The 20,746-nt window shown below is 49.9% G+C and overlaps 1 protein-coding gene across 2 annotated transcripts in view; it reads right to left on the bottom strand.

Moving 5' to 3' along the window:
• phc2a (polyhomeotic homolog 2a (Drosophila)) overlaps positions 1 to 20,502 on the bottom strand; it is a 42,822-nt gene extending 22,320 nt beyond the window's left edge. For both annotated transcript variants that reach the window (XM_029249662.1, XM_029249663.1), the window contains exons 1-2: positions 20,388 to 20,502; positions 4,711 to 4,886 (exon numbers count right to left, since the gene is read on the bottom strand). In XM_029249662.1, coding sequence (XP_029105495.1) covers positions 4,711 to 4,854 — 144 coding nt within the window. In that variant the 5' untranslated portion in view covers positions 4,855 to 4,886; positions 20,388 to 20,502. The remainder of the gene's footprint in view (positions 1 to 4,710; positions 4,887 to 20,387) is intronic.
• Positions 20,503 to 20,746: the final 244 nt, after the last annotated feature.

Below are 20,746 nucleotides of genomic sequence, written 5' to 3'. Positions count from 1 at the left end.
AGAGGTATGACATGACGCTCCATGGCACTGTTTGACTCATGATAGTGGTCAAAAGCAGAGGTTCTTGGATCTTTTTCAGGCCCGGGATCGGTTCAAGAACCTCATCGCAAGCGAGGAGCCCATGTAAAAAAAAAGCTCATAAATCACTTTGTAGAAAATATTGCACTTACTGTGTGGCGCTGAAACTTGAACAGCTTCAAACCGAATTATGCCACATACAGAAACGTTACGAAACCAGTTTTACATCATTTAGTGAAACAGTGCTGTTTTAAAAAGCAAATGCGAAAACTACTCGAGCCCCCCAGTAATGATACGCTGATCTGCAAGGGGCCTTTAGACCCCAGGTTGAGAGGCCCTAGTCTAATGCAATAATAATACTGTAGTGCTCAACTGAGTGTTTCCACTTAGACAAAGTAAAATAAAAAAGCATGTTTCTCGTCACGCGTGAAAATCAGTGCACCTCGTCACTGCGCGAGAAGGACGATCTGTAAAAATGAATTGAACTGATTTATTTCATACTAAACAGATTTTTCCATGCGCTTCACATACACACATTATGTATTATATCCTGCATTATATTATAATTGCCTCATGTGCATAACATTAAAATCATACTGCTAATATATTTCATGTTTGTTTAAGATTACAGTTATTTCAAAATGTCTTATTATATATTGAAATAGCTGGAAAACAACAATATTCCTAACAGGCTGTTTTTGGTTGGTATAAAAGGAGTGGGAACCAATTGCTTCTGCCCTTGTGTGCTGTAGCATCTGTCAACGCTCCTCATAGACAATTAAGAGCGGAAAGGAGAAAACAAATACGTATAACTGGGCACGGTATGCAACAAAAAGATTCACTTGATCGTTTGAAAAAAACAGGAATTTTGGAGGAATCCGGGGAATCGGCTGTCACCGAAACAAAAGTACGAGGCCTTTTGTCCCGCGTCTCTCTGGGTAATTAATCATCGGGCCGTCAGCGGAAGTGTCAGGAGGTACATTAGCGGGCCGCTCGGAGGGCTGCGTCAGCACTCCCGCGTCTCCTGGCAGGAACAAAAAAAAACACCCCCGCGGGGTCTGGACAAAGAGGACCCCCCCCCCCCCCCCCCACTGTGACCACCACCTCCACCCTGCCCAGACACTCTGCTTACAGTGACAGTGGTGCACAGCTGCGTTTGGGCCTCCTCCCTCGGAAAACATTTATCGTTCATATGCTTATTAACACCTTTGGAGTTTATTAATATTTATGCACCATCTATGCTCTGGCGTGAAGGTGTTCACACCATGGCAGCGTGACAGCGGACCCATCCTGGCGAACGCCGCCCAGCGATCCCTGGTTGCTGACATTAACACTTAGGTGCCACCCCCCCATCCCAGATTCCTCTGTGACAGGGTAGGGGTAGTGGGGGGGGGGTCCTGTATTCACAGGACCACAAAAGAGCCTCGGGGGGGGTGTGTCCTTTCAACCGACGTGACCTTTAACCCCTGCGCAAGCGAGCGCCCTCCGCCATCCGCCTTGCCAGGAGACGCGGTTTTACCGCGTTAACCGGCGCGGGGAGTGTAAGTGTGATGGGCGAAGGGGAACGCCAGAAAAGCACGAACCGCACGTCACAATTTCGAAAAGGGACACAAAGCAAAGCTGCGGTTACGTGAACTGTTCGAGGCCTCGATCTGAACATCATTTTCTTGTTCTTAAAAGTATCACAGAGAACATAAAACAGATAAAGATGGAGAATTATATTAACAAATTGACTCAGATTCAAAGATATAACAGAACAAAGATATACATAAACTATATACTACTTTCCTGCAGGGAAAATTAATGTCTGATAAAAAAGAAATCTGTTAATAATGTTGTCTAGTTGATGATTTTATGCAAACTGGACTACAGTATTAAGCGACTTACCGTTATTTACAGCAAAGTAATTACTACTGTATCAGTTCAGGGTAAGATCATGGCACTACAGCAGTAGCAGGGATTCGAACCGGGATCCTTCTTGTGCAAAATGAGACTCTAACCACTACGCCACCTGCTGTCCCTCATGTTAATGACCCTTTTTACGCATCAGTGAAAACCTGTTTGAGAATCTGTAAGAACGCATGTCCTTTAGAGAATAACTGTGAGCAAATACTAAATCACAGCCTTGCTCTGTGTTGGTGCGGTTCTTCCACAAAGTGCTCCTCCATTGCTGCCGCTTTGTACAAAAAGTTCATTGAAGCTCTTCTCTGCACCAAAAGTTCAGCTCCATGCCTATCAAATCCACTGCCATTTTGTACTTTCGCCACTCATGGTGTCATCCAAACACCGCGGTGCCCCAGTATTCGCACGCCCACGCACACGTGTCTCACGCACCCAACTTACAGACCGAGCCGGTGAAGTTGCAGCTCATCCAGTGATGCGAAAGAGTGACGAAAGGTCCAGGGGAAGATGAAGCAGAACTCCAGAAGAAGTGCGAACCGTGGTTCTTCAAAGTGGGAAATCTGGCGACCTTCACCTTGGTTTCGGCTTCATGGGGGACGAGCGAACCTGAGTGCGGAGTGTGGAGCCGCCGCGATCACGAGAAGGAGTCGGAGGCCTCGTGGTCCATCCCGTAAACCCCTTCAAGTCAGAGCGACTCCTTAACATGTCGTTCTTTTTCAGCCAATGGCTGCGCTCCGCTCCCTGGCCCCACCCCTCCACATAGCCCCGCCCACTTCTTCCATAGGTGAGCTCTTTATGTCCAAACTGACAGCCAGTCTCTTGCAGTGTGGCCAGACAATGTGTGTGTGTTGGGTGGGTGGGGGGTGAGGGGTAGTGTTTCCAACCCCACTTACATTCCCTTTCACACAGCCTTTTGTTTTAGCATCTGTCTGTGTGTGTGTGTGTGTGTGTGTGTTCAGTGGGCCCCAGCGCTCCAGTTCTCCCAGCTCCATCAATGCGCCCGCCTGTCGACCTGTGACATCTCTCTATTCAGCCTTTACAAATAAGGGGTTAAACTGAAGCGGAATTAATTTAATTGCCCGGTTTTAGTGTTTTTTAAACATCCGCAGAAGAGTGTGCTTATGTCGAGTGTCGCCGGACAATGACGGCGCCGACACGGCGACACAGACCCCCCGCCAGCGAAGGCTACGGGTTCACAGCTCGCGTGAGTTCGTAGGAGCTCGGCCTTTCCCGCGTTTGCCACATGTCGCCGGGGCGCCTGCGAATCGCCGCGCTTTTTCCCCCGTGGCAAAACGCCTTTCACGCTTTCTCGCTGTTGGCAGAGCAGGACGAGGCGGAGACGCACAGCACCGCGCAACACGGTGAGTCACAGGGAGCCCCGAGACGTCTCCAGGCTGCGCTCTTTAACTAATGGGCCCCTTGGCCGCGAAAGCGCTTGGAAAGCCGGCATGGAAGAGGCACGAAAAGGCTGGAAACGAAGTTGCGGGAAAAGAAAACTCACATTTTTTTAGGTAAGACATACAGAAATGATGTGCAAAAATTCTATTGATGCAGAGATAGCTTTGGACCCAAAGGTTGCAGGTTTGAATCCCACCTCCAGCTGGAGTAGCCTTGAGAAAGGTGCTGACCCTCAGTTACCCATGTTTCATTTGCAACTGAGCTGCCACTTTTCTTTAGTTGGGTGGGAAACAGGCAAAAGGAAACGGGCGTCAGCGTGCGAACGAAACACTGGAGCTTTTCTGCACGGAACTTCGAAGGGCATTAAAAGTCAGAGTTCATGTTGGTACTCGAGCGTCCCGTCTTTATGCTCTCATCTCATTTTCTCTCTACGTTATTTTGGAGCTTTCTGTCTCATTGCTGATTTTTTTTAATTATGCAGATTTTTTAATTTTTTTTTACAAAATTTACAATACAATATTTTTTATATATTGTATATTTATATACATTATTATAGCACTTTATCCTGTAAAGCTGCCTTTAAAGGTGTCGTAAAAAGTTTTATTACTATTTTATTAAATCACTAGCTTTGGGTATCTGGAACTCTTTAAAATTACTTCTTTTTTTTTTAACGCACGCGCATGCACAAACACAAACACACGTACGCACACGAGAGAATTTGCAACAGGGGTCCATGTACATGTTCAAATTAAATTTTAAAATAAAAAGAAATGTGCAGCTGGAAAGCTATTGGAAGAGAAATATTTGAAAACATGATAACATGGTGCTATAGTCTACATATAATAAAAAAAAAAAAAAAAAAAAACTCACTCTCTTATGATCACTGAAGCCTCATGATTTCAGTGCCTTTGCAGGTGTCCTGTACACCTGGTCACGTGATTCCGAGTAACCTGTATTTCCCACAAATGGCCACAAGGGGGCGGTAGTGCAACACCTTGTTTGGCTGAATAGCAAATTTCAACTTGTGTTTGGACTAAAGACCATTGAATTTATTAGTGCCACCCTCCCCTCTCTGAGCCTTAGTGAGTTCTTTTCAAATTACATATCTGCCACTCGTCTCCCGCGAGCTCGCCATCATTACGTTAATTAAACAGTCGGGGGAATAATTATAGCAATTATGTAGTTTTTAAACCTGTGGTGCCGCCATACAAATATGCAAAATACCTCCTTCTCAAATCTGGTGAGAAACAAGTGGTAATCAGATGTGGCCCTGCTCATTTTGAGCACATTATCACAATGGCGCTCCAGGGAGAACACGCTCGTCTAAAATTCAGCGTGCGCTCGCACCCCGGTGGATGGGTGCCCCAGAGCCAGTGCCCGCGCGCTCTCTACCTGGACGGTCTGCCGGTCGGGGATCCCGCCGTACACGGACAAGTGAGGTACGGCGGGACGCCCGTGGGTGGCGCCGGAGGCGGACGCGGCGGCGTGCCCGGCGCTGCTGGCGGCCGGAGCGGCGAGGCCCTGGTCCTTCTCCATCCCGACCCGTCTTCACGAGGGCGTTCCGTGACCTGGCGGAGGGGGGACACGTCAGGCACGTGTTTGCTTTGCGATGCCGTATCCCAGCCGGCTCTAGCGCTGGAGCACACAGCAATGTGATTATTTCATTACGCACATTGGCCGAAACTGCTCGTCACAAGCAAGGCTGCGGTGAACCGGAGCATAACCCGGCAACGCAGGGCACAAGCTCGGAGGGTGAGGGGACGCACCCAGGACGGGACGCCGGTCCGTCACGAGGCACCCCGAGCGGGACTTGAACCCCAGGCCCCCTGGAGAGCAGGACCCGGCCAAACCCGCTGCGCTACCGCACCCCCCCCCCCCCCCGTTATTTCATTATTCATATGAAACATTAAATGCCATTCGAATCTCGTGTGGCTCGAAGAAAAGTGTCCAGAGTAGGTTCTCGTGACTTTCATACAGGTGGATGTTGGGAAGAACGGAAGCCAAATTCAAACCGCGCTGAAGAATGTGACGTTTGGAAAGCGGAGTGACTGCAAGGCTTTAATTTAATAATCAGTTTTGTTTCATTCATTGTTAGTGAGTAGCGGGCCCTTCGCAACTCCTGAGCCCTGGGTTGGATGTGGGTTCGAATCCCATCCGCTCTGTGGGGTTTGCATGTTCCTTCTGTATTCACGTGCGTTTCCTCCAGGTGCTCTGGTTTCCTCCCGCAGTTCAAACACTCATGTTTCAGGTGAGCTAATGAAACCTAATTCGCCCTTTGTGTGTGTGTGATTTCCGTGCGACGGACCAGCATCCCACCCGCGGCGCACCCTGTCTCACGCCCTTCGACTCCAGGATCGGCTCTGGATCACTGCGGCCCTGCGCTGGACAAGTGTACGTCGACGGCGTACAGATGGATGCATTTAAAACATCTGTGTTTTTCGACAGTTCCGATTTCAGGGGGGGGTCTCTGAACATCAGCACATGTTTCCACTCAGGATCTTCGGTCCCGTGAGACAAATCCATTACTGCGAAGAGCAGCACCGTCTCGCCGCGACGCTCTCCTCTTACCCGCAGAGATCACCCCGAGCAGACGAAAGCCGAACGTGCGCAGAGGGAACTTCTACCGGAGTCGTCCTCGTCTTTAAAACAAATGGCCAGCGTATGTCGGACGGACAGGTGCGCGAGCTCTTATCCATCATCTTATTTTCGCGCCCTTCCTGCCCTTTGAAGTGGGGCCTGTTGGCGTGAGACAGCAGCCTGGTTTTCAAATACGGTCGGCACTCGTGTCTATTCACGCAGACTCACGCTCACGCAGCCGTATTTGAGAAACAGGCTGAGACGCCGTCAGGAGGAAGAGGACGGCGCCAGATTGGCAGAAACGGGGTCCGAAGCACTACGAAAGTGCGGGGGGGGGGAGGCACAAAGGGGAATCCGAATCAAAGCCAACTCGATCGTCTGCAGATGATGCGCTGCAATTTGGACTGGGGTTCGTACATCTGCCGGAAACATGGGCGCCCACCTGTTCGGGAAACTTCCTGTCATCCCGTCCTCGTAGGATCCTGCTCAGGTACCCGCTGTCAGGGGCTTCACCCGCACACACCTTTTTACACTCTAAACGTGCAGCTGTATAAATAAGCCGACTTATGATTGCTTCATATGTAGCCAACGCCTTTGTCCAAGGTCATTTACATTTATTTATTTAGCAGGCTCTTTTCACCAAAGCGACTTCCAATGAACTCTATGTAGTGTTATCAGCCAACACACCTGATTCACCGCGGTAACTTACACTGCTAGATACACTATTTACAATGGGTCACTCGTCCATACATCAGTGGAACACACACTCTCTCTCTGCCACTCACACACTATGGGGGAACCTGAACAGCATGTCGTTAGAGTGTGGGAGGAAACCAGAGCACCCGGAGGAAACCCACACAGAACACGCAAACTCCTCTCGCACCACTCAGGCGCTGCTGTCCACCTCATTGCCCACTTTTGTCCCGTTTCTGACCGCTGTCGAAACGAGCGGACATGGGCAGCGTATACAGGGCACGGACAGCCAGGGGTACGAGATCACGCCATCAACTTGGCCCAAGGGCCAGTACGCCAGCTCACGTACACCCGGGAACGACGCCTCTCTCCCGCCTCTACGCCCCCAGCGCAACGAAGCGAGGGCTCTCGCAGCGGGACTAATGACAGGGGCCACGGGGGCCACGGCGTCTCCGGGCCCCTTTCATGCAAAACGACCGCGTGGGCGGAGAGGATCGCCTTTCTGGACACTTCAGAGTTCACATATCAAAGGGCCGTCGTGTACCGTAAGATGGATGTAGGGTGAGGCACTAAGTCACGGAAAAAGAGAAATGAACCGAGCAAAGACATCATGCCGAGATGTTTTCTTTTATACCGGTCGTAAAGTCCCTATAAAAACATTTTTACTTGTCAGACTGAAGTGAAATCATGGTAATCAGGCCAAATTTAAGTGAAGATGAGAAAGAAGAAGAAACAAAACCGAACCGAAACGCACATCACGAAACTCAAACCGTCACCTTTCTGATGACCTTTCTGGCTAATTAAGATCATCAAGTTTTCTTGAGCTGCACCACGACGACGAGCTGCGCGTTTCCTCGGCGCCGGACGCGAGGTGAAGCCTTTTAAGCGGCTCTACATTAATGGCTTCGCATCCTTGCTCATAAAGTACTCGTCCCCCACGGACAGTTGGTGAAACGCAGAAGCATCAGTTGCTGGCAATATTCTAAGAAAAATTCCCAATAATATCTGAAATAAAAATTCTTTACAATATTTCAAGCTGAAATTCTTGCTCTCCTTTCCCACAACTCTTAAAGAATATACAGTATGTATGCATGTATTTGTATATGTATATGTATACACACACACACACACACATGTATATATGGTGCGTAAGAGGCTGTGAGGCGAAAAGGCCCACGAATGGAGGAGAGAGCACGGCGCACCAGCGTACTTACGGTGCGAGCGGTGCGGCTCCGACGCTTCGCTCACGTCCCTCCCGTATAAGAGCTACGGACGAACCCGGCGCTCCTTAACCATCGTGTGCGATTCGGCTCAAGAGCGCTGACTCCTCCCGCTGCCGCACGCAGCGGCCAATTGCCCCATTAAACAAACAGGCTTCAAAGGGTGGCTCTCGAGACCCCCCCCCTCGGTGCTCCTTCAGCGTGCAGGGGGCGGGGCTTAACGGAAGGAGGGGCAAATGGAGAGTAGGCCACGCCTCCCGAACGCGTCGGCCTAACGGAAGGCTCTCGGCAGGCCGACGGCGGCGTGACGGGGAAAGGCACCCGTGGCGCCGCGTCCTCGGCACACAGCAGGGCGGTGACTCAGACCCATGCAAACGTGTAAATGACCTTTCCGCTGAATCACAGTATGTCTCTGGTTTCAGGGTGTAAAAGGGTGTAGAAGTGGTTATTAAATCATGAACGGGGTCAGGTTTCGGCCTTTCGACCTCCTGCCGATGCATCTCTCGCTCCGACAGGTTACTGCGGGTGTGGCGAGGCGCTGCCGAAGAAGGTGAATCGTGGGAATCCCGCTGGCGGACGGCTGTCCGAACTAGCGTGACGTTGATCGATAGCACGGAGTCCGATTTCCTCGATTGGAATAGATTAATAAACTGGGGGGGGGGGGGGGGGGAATCAGTGAGCTACGGACACCGAAACGTAGCCAAGTGCCTGGTGCTTTTCTGACGATGCCGATGAATGGAAAATTCCGGAATTGTGAATCTTGAACCCCGTAACATGGAACATCTGTCTCCGTGCGTTCGCTGACGATCGCATCTCTCGCCGGGCCTCTGTCACGCCGGCGGCCGCATCCACGACACCTTCTTATCACAACCAGACTTGGCGGGAATTTAACTGGGAAGCATATGAAAGCCAAGGGATTTGAGCCAAACCGGTCGTTTGAGATGCGCAATATTCACGGCCTGGCAGATTTACCAGGGTATCCTTCGGTGCCGGCGTCTTTAACGATCTCCACGTTTCCCCCGGGGAAGTTATAAGAAACAGATTATTCGCCAACACCATCGGTGACGTGCATGTCCCACAGTGATATTGTAAAATTACCGTAAAATTGTAACCCGCACTGCTGCCCTGTATGTTATTAGGCCCTATTCATCTGCACCGTGTCCAAGGAGACACAACGTCAGCTTTGTTCACTCAACTGCTTAGTTATTTACCCGTTTAGTGAACTGGGTCATTTTTACTCATTAATTAAGGATATTGTAACTATCTGAGGGGGGTGCGGTGGCGCAGTGGGTTGGACCACAGTCCTGCTCTCCGGTGGGTCTGGGGTTCGAGTCCCGCTTGGGGTGCCCTGCGACGGACTGGCGTCCCGTCCTGGGTGTGTCCCCTCCCCCTCCGGCCTTACGTCCTGTGTTGCCGGGTAAGCTCCGGTTCCCCGTGACCCCGTATGGGACAAGCGGTTCTGAAAATGTGTGTGTGTGTAACTATCTGAATCAAGGGTACTTGAGCCCAGAAATGGAGGAAGTGACACCTCTAGCCACTATGCCACCTGCTGGACCTAAAAAGTACTGAACAAGCAAGAAGGAACAAAATGAATTTCAGCACAACGTCTCCAGAAAAATAAGCCGGTAAGAAAGCATTTTTTTTCCCTGTAGTTTCATTGAGAGATATTCTGATAATGTGCACATTTGTGGGATAAAAGTCAGTTCATGTACACAATCTTTTCAGAGAAGCAGGGCTTTTAGTTGAAACGCAAGCATCGCATTAATGATCAAGCGCCGAGAGAGCGGAGATCGGTTACTGAAAATCGGCGTTGAGCTTGTACTAAAGAGTCGGATTTCGGGGATGCCTTTATTTGCGGGGGAAATACCCCACGTGTCACCTCCGTCACCCGCAGCCTGGCGGGAACCGTGGTGCAAGATGGAAATCCGGCTTCCTCCAGCTGTCGCGACACTCGGGGCTCCGTCAGCTCGCGCCCGACGTCGCCCTGGCCGCAAACAGGTCCGGTATGTTCGCTCGCCACCCGGCGACAACGCCCAGTTAGGTTCCGGTATGGGACCTGTACGGGGCTCGGGTGTTTAGGAACGTAGGAACGTAACGCCTTCAACAGCGTCCTGCTGCACACCTGCCGGGTGAAACGTTCCCCGATGCTAGTCTCTCCCATCTATCTACGAGAGCTGATCAACAGCTACACCCCAACCAGACCGCTACGCTCCTCCGCATCTGCCCACTTGGTGGTCCCACGCACGGAAGGTACAGCACAGAGATCCTCGGTTCTGGCTCCGTCGTGGTGGAACGACCTCCACCTCCACTCAGAACTGCTGAATCCCCGTCCACATTTAAAAAGGGTCTGAAAACTCACCTCTTCCGGACTCACTTCGCCCATAATCTCTTAAGCTCACGTAAGGTGTAAAATGTTCATGCACCATAACTTTAAGATGATGCCCGGATAAACCTTTACGCAGCGACTCCTGTAACGTAACGTAAATGTTTATACGTATCTTAAAGTACCTCCGCTTAAGAATCACACGTCTGCATCTAAGTCTCTTTCTCCTTATGTAACGAACACATTGTATTTTCTCCGAGATGTGCATCACTTTGGATAAAAGTGTCTGCTACATGAATAAACGTAAATGTAAGTCCCCCCCGTAGCTGGACACGCCCCTTGGCTGAGGGTGCTGCTTGTAGCACATCAGCTTCTGTCTCCTAGCCAGCAGCAGGGGTCAAGAGAAACCCTTTAATCCATTCGCTCGCTGTCTCAACCGTTCACAGGGCGGCAGGGACTCATTTGTACCCTGGCAGGAAGTTGTTTCAGCTGTGAAGGTGAGACTACACACATGACACCCATGGAAGGATTGAGCCATAATATTCGCTTATCTTCATCGGTATTCGCTTCGGTCCAGTGCAGGGTCACGGTGGTCCGGAGCCTATCCCGGGACCATAGGGTGTGAGGCAGAGCGCACCCTTCATGGGATGCCAGTCCATCACAGGGTAATCACACACTTGTTCACATGTTACAGACATATTAGGACAACCATTCGCCCGAAACACACGTCTTTGGAGTGTGTGAGGAGAAAAGAGCACCTGGACGAAACCCACAGGAACGTGGGAAGAACGGAATCTCCACGTGGACTGAGCCGGATTCGAACCCGCGTCCAAAAGCGACGGCTCGAACCCGCAGCCCGACGCCGAGAGCGGTCGAAGGCGAACAGCGCCGGTCAAAAGTTTGAGTACGCATCCCACAAGTGTCCTACATCTCCGGGAAGAGCTGCAGAAGAGCTGAAGACTTGAAGACTCGGAGCCTCAGTTCAGAAAACCAGCAAAACATGCTCAAACTTTTCTCTGGCACTGTTACCGCCCATCGCTAGCGATAAATTTGAAATTAATATGACTAATTTACATAAAAGGTATTCTGGATAAAAAAAAATATAAATATATTACATGATGTACCGCACCAGGTTGATGAGGTTCCTGGAATGAACACGTTTCAGTTGTCTGTTCTGCTGTGATACGGTACTGTTCCGGGAGCATTTAAACATAAAAAACACAGATTGTTATGAACTTATTAGCATATAAATGAGCTCCGGCTATGAAGAGAAGGGGCAACGATGTAAAAGGGGGAAAAGCTAAACAAATCATAATGACTTGTGATGCCTGGCGTGAATGTGACCCGCACTGATGCCGGACCACGGAGGTCAGGGTAGGTCTACAAGCGCAGGTGTGCGAGACGAGAGCTGGAGCAGGTGTACGGGAAGTGCGTATCAAACACAAACTATTCATCTCACACACAACTGCTGCACCTCCTCGCTCAGGACGTCAGTTACCTATTGGCCGTCTGTCTGGGGCAGCGAGTGGTGAAGCAGTTAGGGCCATTTCACACACACACACACACACACACACACACACACACACACACACACACACACACACACACGGGGTCGCGTCGAGCCGGAGCCTAACCCGGCAACACAGGGCGCAAGGCCGGAGGGGGAGGGGACACACCCAGGACGGGACGCCAGTCCATCACAAGGCACCCCGAGCGGGACTCGAACCCCAGACCCACCGGAGAGCAGGACCCTAGGGCCAATTCCTTACCCTCAAAGGACCCGGGTTCAAATGTGACCCCCTGCTGCAGTACCTTTGAGCAAGGCACTTACCCTGAATTAACACAGTAAAAACTACCCACCTGCATAAAAGGGTAAATTATTGTAAGCAGCCTAACATTGCATGTCTCAGTAGCGTAAACCATCAGCTAAACGAAGAAATGTAAATTAAACGATCCTTGACATTCAACAAGCGTTCACATTTATTAGTTTAGCTGGTGCTCTCTTTCAAAGCAGCTTATAATGTTCAGGTATTTACAGTGATTTACTCTTTTATACGGCTGGGTAAGTTTTCCCGGGGCAACTTCATTTCAATAAGAACCACGTTCCCGGTTTAGTACCCTTCTCTACGGTACAACAGCAGGACTTACTGACTTCAGGGTAGTACCTCTATTTTGAAATAAATGGAAATTAAGAGAGATAAGAAATAAAAAGACAAATAATATGAACATTAAGCAAGCAAGAAGAGGTTTGCTCACAACCCGTCCCCCCCAAACCCAATTTGGGATAATGACACAAAGTCAAAGTGAAGCTGATGAAAACAACAACACACCTGCACACACTCATTATCCTGTTTTGGCGTCAATAAGACCTGCGGCTGCCGGTTATAATTACCATGCATGGGGATTTAAGGAAATGGAGTCATTATATGACGGAGAGGGTGATGCCTGGTTAGAGTAAGTAGGAAAACCCTCATCACCGCCTCTCATCGGTTGGTCACCCTGAAAAGACCAACAATATCATGGCTCAATTGCTCTCAAAGGGACGATGACCAGCGGTGCTGCGTGAACGTGGGCTCGGACTGGGAGGAGAACTTCAAAGGGGCCCCCCGGTAGCTCCGGAGCCCCTTGGTGAGGTTACTCCTCTGTGAAGAACCACCTCGGGGTGGAGGGGTTGAACAGCAAAGGAGGTTCAAAACACGTGTGTGTGTGTGTAATTGCCCTGGGATGGACTGACATTCCATCCAGGGACAACCCTGCATCATGCCCCATATGTGTGGGATAGGCTCCAGACCACTGCAACCCTGTGCTGGACAAGCTGTTCCTATAATTGAAGGACTGATATTTAACAGACGTGGCAAAGTGTCGCTAAATACTAACTTGCACTGATTTACTTTTATACCCCAACCGTATATAACCAGCTTTAGGGACCAGTGTAATGACCAAGTTATACATTAGCCAAACACACACACACATTTTCAGAACCGCTTGTCCCTTACGGGGTCACGGGGAACCGGAGCCAACCCGGTAACACAGGGCGTAAGGCCGGAGGGGGAAGGGGACACACCCAGGACGGGACGCCAGTCCGCCGCAAGGCACCCCAAGCGGGACTTGAACCCCCAGACCCACCAGAGAGCAGGACTGCAGTCCAACCCACTGCGCCACCGCACCCCCATTATTCAAACACTTTTCTCCAATGTTATTTACACTGTTAAGCTGCTTACAACAATTTTCCCATTTATACAATAAAGTTTTTACTATAACAATTGATGTGAAGGACCTTGGATTGAAACCCTGGTTTTTAGAGTGTATGGCTGCAGCTGTAATTGCTGTGATACCTGCTGCCCTAATGGTATTACAAATATTAATTTAAACTACTTTAATGGTCAGGTTTCTTAAGGTCTCCTGCCTGTGAACATTTGTACTGCAGAATACAACCCAATATGCATGTCCCATGTTTAGAATTAGTGGGAAATTCATAGCTCTATGGGGGGGTGCTGACCAAAAGGGTTCAAGTCCCTGAGCGAACACATAGAGGACCTCTGGACCCAGCATGCTTTTCTGTCGTTCTTGGGAAAGACTAGATTCTTGTGGAACGTTGATGACGAGAAGACTGAAATCACACCACCGTCACGCGCGAAGATCTTTGGGACGAACTCCACTCGGCCGGTTAACCTGTCCTTACGTGACGTGTCTTGCATTAATTAGTTGCACATTTATGGGAACGATTGAACCAACTCAAGAATATTATCTTGCGCGAGGGTGCAAAAGTAGGTTCCCTGTGACTCAGAATTGTAGTTCAGCTTGCAAGGCTTTGCACTCACGCTGTGTCTGTAACCAGGCGTTTGCTGGTCTTTCCTCTATGATTTATGTTCGGGAGCCATTTACCCCCCCCCCCCCCCCCAGTGACGGGCCCTTTACAGTCGTATTGTTCGTTGGCAGCAATGAGTGGACATCAAAGCAGCACAGCTGTCGGTGAGCAGAAGTGCGTGATAAGGAGGCATCCTCCACCACACCTTCTAATTCGAACCCTCGAGCAAGGGTACCACCCTTCCACCAAGCCCCTCCCCCTTCCCCTACAGAACCATCAACTACCCCAACACCGCACCCCTATCTTATCCTCTTGGTGTAGATACAGTGACCTCACCCTCCACCCCACCCCCAACCATAAACTTGCAGTATCATTATTAACCATTATTTAACTGATACATTTTTTCCAAGGCAACTAAGAATGTTGCCACTAAGCTACTTAGAGTGATTTACGCATTTTACGGGAGGGTAATTTTTAACATATCAACATGGGCTAAGTACCATGATCACGAATACTACAGCAAGAGCAGGAATTTGAGCCCTGGTCCTTTGACTTACGGTGACGGCACTAACCGCTACGCCACCAACGGATGCAGAATCGTTGCCCCTCCAGCACAGCACCCAGTCCACCTAGACAGTGCGTATAGAAACATACCACCAGGTTTTACCCACAGAACAGACAATGGATGGACCTACTTTACAGCTGTTGCAGCGAAATTCAAGTCTAGGTGGCAGCAGCATCCCATGAACACAAACTTTAATAGCAACCCTAATCCTGTCCTGTAACCCTACTGCTAATCCTAACCCTAACCTGTAACTCTAAACCTAGTGCTAACCTTAACCTTAACTCCAACCCTAAACCTAAGACTAACCCTTGTCCTAACCCTAACCTTAACGCCAACCCTAAACCTAAGACTAACCCTTGTCCTAACCCTAACCTTAACGCCAACCCTAAGGCTAACCCTATCCTGTAACCCTAAACCTAATTCTAACCTAAACTCTAATCCTAACCCTATACTGTAACCCCAACCCTAGCACTAACCCTAACCTGTAACCCTGAACCTAATGCTAACCCTAAAATTGAGTGGTGGAAAACTGTCAGCTTTTATCATCCCAATCCAAGTTTAGCTGTTTTCTATTAGTGATTAATACAACCGAGTGATACGGTATCTTTATAATCACTATTGCATTCAACAGCAGGACATCGACGCACCAGCGACACCACCGCACGTTTAACTGGGACTTGATCTCCAGCTTCCCCCGCAGGTTTAACTTGGAGATCTTCTCGGATTACATCAGGTGCGCATGCATGTACGACTATTTACGAGCGTATCTCCGTGTCAGGACACATATTGCACGCTGCGGCCCGAATGGAGGTGATTAATTAGCCGACCGCCATGTGCTACAATTTAAGTGTCAAGCGGATGTGCGTTTTGATTTATGGACAGCGCAGGCTGCATGAGGAACACGTGCAAAGACCTTGCCAAGTTCTCCCATGTTTCCCAGGCTCCCTGAGCGTGGCTGTAATTAGCTCTGTGTGGGGTAATTAACAGAAGCGGTCACCGGGGGATCCAGACACAATGCCAGCCTAGTCTGAAGGTGTGTGGTGGTGGGTGAGGGGGTGGGGGGTACTTCTGGTGAGCAGGCCTCACCGCCTTATTAACACACTTCCTGTGTTGCCCTGTGATTAGACAGGGGGCTGTGGAGTGGTCGTTCCGCTCCTATGAACCTCATTTTCTTCCGTCAGCTTAGCCTTTGTTTGGACATGTCCCACGCATTCCTGCAAGAATATTCTAGAATATTCCAAAATATCTAGACTACATATTTCATTTGAGTGACTTACCCTACGGCATGTCACTGGATCAGATGAGACAACTCGGGTTTGGAGATACGAGACAACATGGAGGGAGCTCTATCAGACACACGCGTTGCTGGTCTTGTCGCAGAGCACGAGTTTATGTCACACGACATCAATGGATGCGACTTCTAAAGTCATAAAATCATAAGCCACATCAGGAAATACTGAAAACGGGATGGACATCCATCCGTCCATTACCAATAACTGCTTGTCTAGTGCAGGTTCCTCGGGATCCAGAGTCTATCCTGGAAGCATAGGGCATGAGGGAGGACACACCCTGGATGGAACACAACCCCAGGGCAATCATACACTCATTCACTCACACTTAAACACACTATGTTACATTTAGAGTCGCCAATCTGGCTGAAACATATTTGTGAACTGTGGGAGGAAACAGGAGCACCCGGAGGAAAATGGAATGAAACTAAATTTAGCACTAAATGGAACGGGACGACTGCAAAATCACTGGTAATGGAGTTCCGATCCGCTCCCGATCTGAGTTTCCTTTAGTTCTACGTACAATTTTAACGGAAGGGAACTCTAAAAAGAAATCACAACCGCCTCCGTGGAGCTGCGGCAACGCGGCGTTATAGAACCCGGGAACCGGAGATTTTCGTCTGTTCGTGTCTAAAGCCTCAAGCAAGCAGGCAAGCGTGGCGACACATTTCGCACAGATGCTTGGATGAGTCTAAATGTGTAACAGCAGTTGTGGCTTAAAAGGACCCCGAGGGGGGAGGTGAGACGTTGCTGCGGGGGGGTTGAGACCAAACGAAGGAATACGGGTCGGGAGCGAGGGATGTGCAGGACCAAATTGGCGTTCTGCTGAAGATGGGAGATTTACCTCCACCAGCTGCGGGCCTGAGGCTGCTGAGGTAAGACTGCCCGGGACCACAAGCAGGGAGGGAGCTGGAAAACACCTGGCTGGGGAAATGAAGCAGCAGGAGGCCGCGGGGGGGCTTACCACTGGGGGTGTAACCAGCAGGTGTGAGGCAGTAATTGAGCCAGGCTGCAGGTTGCACAGCGGTCAAGGAGCTGGACCCGTGACCGCTAAGGTTCGAGTCGGCTCCCTGGACGGTTCTGTCTCTACAACGTGCAGCTGTGAGAAAGGGTAAAACAGTGATGTACAGTGTGTGTACAGCTTAAGGTATTTTAGATTTGCATTTATTTCGTATGCACTTTTCTCAAGGTAGAGAAAAGTACATTTCACCAGCAGATGGAGAGACTGAGATGCAGTTGTGATTGACAAAGTACAATCATTTAGTCCAGCACCACCGTTTTTGCCAGCACACATTACACAAATAGTTGTGTGTAGAATCGATAAGGAGTTTTTTTTTTTTTTTTTTTTTCTTTCCCAAACGATGTAATGAATTTATGGAGCACATAAGACACCAGAAGGGAAGTGGGTCTGAAAGACATGCATCTTGACACCCTTCTGGAATGGGGATTGAGAGGGATTCAGCAGTGCTGAGGGAGAAAGGGAGAACATTCCACCAAAGTGGAGTCAGACCCACAAACTCTCAAGGTTTCCTTCTGATTAATTGCAAAAGGTTCTGCTACCGTCCAGGTTTCTATGTTACTCTATAGTAGGTAAAATACAGGGGCAGCTGGTGATGTGGTGGTTCAACCAAAGGACTCAGATTGAACCCCACTTCCTGCTACAGTACCATCGATCAAGGTCCTGATACCATAAAAATGACCCCCCTCTATAAATGGATATATCTTTGTTAGTAGCGCAGTATACAAACCCGACACTTTCAGGTGTTCTGGAGAAAGGCATCGGCTAAATGAATAAACAATAATATCCCAGGACGGAGGACGTCCCCGCGTTGGACAGAGTGTTTTGGAGCGTGAATCTTCCTGCTTCTCTCTGGACCGAGGCTGTGTGTGGGTCAGCGAGGGAGCACGACTTTGGACATCATCCAAACAGTAATGAAATTTGCTATCCATTGGTCTTCATTTGCCGGACATCATTGATCACTTGCTTTTACCGCAGCCTCTTTGTCACATGGGTTCACCCTCTCAATTGGAATCAACCAGACACGCACACACACAGGCGCATAGTCTGTTTTGAAGCGACTGTGTCTGGGATTCGAATCAGATTTCATGATGGGCAACGAGTACCATGGCATTTCGAGCTGGGTTTAGAGCTTCTAGGTTGGAATCCCATCCCCTGATGTAGTACCCACAATTTAGGTACTTGCCCTCGATCGATAGAGGAAACGTTACCAAGCTGCATACATTGGTAAATCACTGCAAGGTACTCTGGAGAAAAGCACCAGCTAAATAAAAGCAGGTGATGTAACAATGAGGTGTTCTGGATGAATTGAGGCACGAGCACCTGAAGATCTCAGGTTCGAGCCTCTCGGGTTCGAGGGCCCCTGCTGCAAGGCACGGAACTGGAGCAGTTCTTCTAAAACGTCCAACGTGTACAAACTGAGTAAAAACCGAGCATGCGACCGAAAACGTTAAACTCGGATGGAGAACGAGTCCAGGTCATTATACAGGGACTCCGGTGACCACTGTCTGGATTGCTGTAAAAGAGCCCAGTTTCATTACATAGGGATATGAAAGAGGGGTTCGAGCAACCGTTTCAGCTTAATTCCAAATGTGTGCTGTGAGACTTTCACCGTGACCTGCGGGGCAAAGGGGTGAGACCCCACGACTCTTGACATATCTGTGCAGGCCTGGAGACAAACGTAAACAGTGTGAGGAAGTGTAAACGGGACGAGGAGGCGGGCGGCTGGCTGCTCTGGTAGAGAAGCCCACCGAGGTGAGCAGACAGCACACATATGATGCCATAGAACATATAACCACCTGTGATGCTCCATGAGTGGAGAATAAACTATTTTAATATGGGCACAAATGGGGAGGGGGCGCTTGTTCATGTTGGAGGGTCATGTAGACTCCCCCCGCTGTGAAAAAGAAGCGCGTGCCAGTGTAGTTGCCTTTTTACCTTCACAAGAGTAAAACTGGTAAGTCCTATTCCAAACTGGCACCCGCTGAATGCTGCGTGTGCGTGGGCATCTATGAGCGATCCGTGTGACGCGACGCCTCGTGCGGACACTGCGGGAAACGTGCGGTACCCGTGTGCGGGAAGCGGCGGCGTGCGCTTTTTACCGTGCCGTCCAAGGATCCCGTGTGGGGAGAACAAAATGAGATTAAGCCTAAGGAGAATCTATTGTCTTGAGGTTGATGGGAGAACCGGCTCTGACCCCTCCCCACCCACCTCCGCCCCCCTAGGACGCGAGGGTCAGGGTCTAAATGTCTGCAAAGTGTGCAGACCGCTTGTAATTTGAGAGGCAGAGCAGAGACACACGCTGCATCAGCTCTCTGCTGCGGTACATTCACATGTACCCATTGAGCTCACACCCTTCTCCACAGCGACACGCGCTATTCGGCGACCTAACGGGGCAGGAGGTAGCGGAGGTATCGAAGACTTGTGTTTACAACGTGAAGGTTGCGGGGTGACTCTCCACTGCCAGCTACTGCTGCTGGACTCTTGAGAACGGTTACCGATGTACTGAATGAACTCCCTCCATCCCTCACAGCTGCTGAATCCCTTCCAGCATTCAAGAAAATGTGTCAGATTACATCTCCTTTGTACCTATTTCCCTCCCAGATACCTTCGGAAGTTGGTCCTTTACCCCGTGTTATCTTTTATCTGCACACTTCCCCACTCATACGTCGCTTCCGTAGGCAGCTATTTTAATATCACGTTATGAAAATGTCCGCGTTTCACGAACGCGCTGCGCTTCAGTAACCGCATACCGCATGTGCGCAAGCCCTCTGTGTGTTGTGGAATTTTCCTCCGGTTTGCTCTGAATTGTACAGTGTTTCGAAGGAGACCATCCGCCACGTGCATTTGTGCATTAAAAATGTTTTAACCGGCTTCGATCAAAATGTCAAATGAGCAACGACAGTTCTCGTTATGGCTTTATCCGTTTAAGCAGCAGAGCAATACGCCGGGATCCCACATCCAAAGGTCCCCTATCAAAGGGAAAACAGCAAAATCCCTGGCAGGAGCTGAACGAGCATCCCGTCTTCCCAGGTTCTGACCCCTTAACCCCTTAGTGTACTATAATGGTGTATTTCACATGACTCTGCGTCGCTGAAGGAATCCGGTGGGCCTTTGGGAAGCCAACCAGCCCTTGACATCAGTGCCACACTTCGGGAACCCAGGGTTTCCCGGTGGGTCCCGACCCTGCCGACGCCGTCTGCGATCCGTCCCGAGTGACGCAATGGGCCGTAGCTCCTATTTCTGAGACCGACCTGTGAACACTCCAGATGTGGGCAAAGTGAAAGTGAAGAGCGCTGCAGTCCGTCAGCAGCAGACCCTCAACCGCAGCAGCCATTAGGGTAGCGACCAGGGGTTGGGAAAAAGCCCGGCTTTCTGCACAGCTGTAGTGCCGTGCTTTGCACGTGAGGCGAGCGGCTGGAATGGGCATCATTACTGTGTCAGGCACACACTCAACTGTCCGTCACTACAAAGGGTCCCGCGCACACACACACACACACACACACACACACACACACACACAGAGAGTATCCAGATGCCAGAGAGCAGAAGGAGAGAAAGCTGCCACCGCCTCACCTGCCGTCTTCCTGGGCCTTCTCTTCCTCCTCGGCTTCACTTTCCTCCTTCCCTCCTGGTATCTTGCGCCATTTCTCAGTTTTGTTCTGTCCTGCAGTCACAGTCTCTCCTAGACGAGGACGAGAGGAAGAGCCCAAGAAGGAGGAAAAAAATGCAAGATGAATTGTCGTTCCAAAAGAACCATGTGGTCCAGGGCAGCCAATAGCAGAGGACCTTGCCACATAGACACGCCCCTTTCCCATTTTGGACACGCCCCCCGCTCTCTTGTTATCCAATAGAATGGCTCTGCCAAGGCAGTAGTTAAGAGGGGCAGTCATAATCTCCATGGCGACAAGAGAGGGATTTAACCCCTTCATGGA

This window comes from Scleropages formosus, chromosome 2 (genome assembly GCF_900964775.1).
Source record: "Scleropages formosus chromosome 2, fSclFor1.1, whole genome shotgun sequence".
Lineage (NCBI taxonomy): Eukaryota > Metazoa > Chordata > Actinopteri > Osteoglossiformes > Osteoglossidae > Scleropages > Scleropages formosus.
The sequence above is the reverse complement of the archived record's forward strand: the minus strand, read 5'-3'. Positions and strand labels throughout refer to the sequence as shown.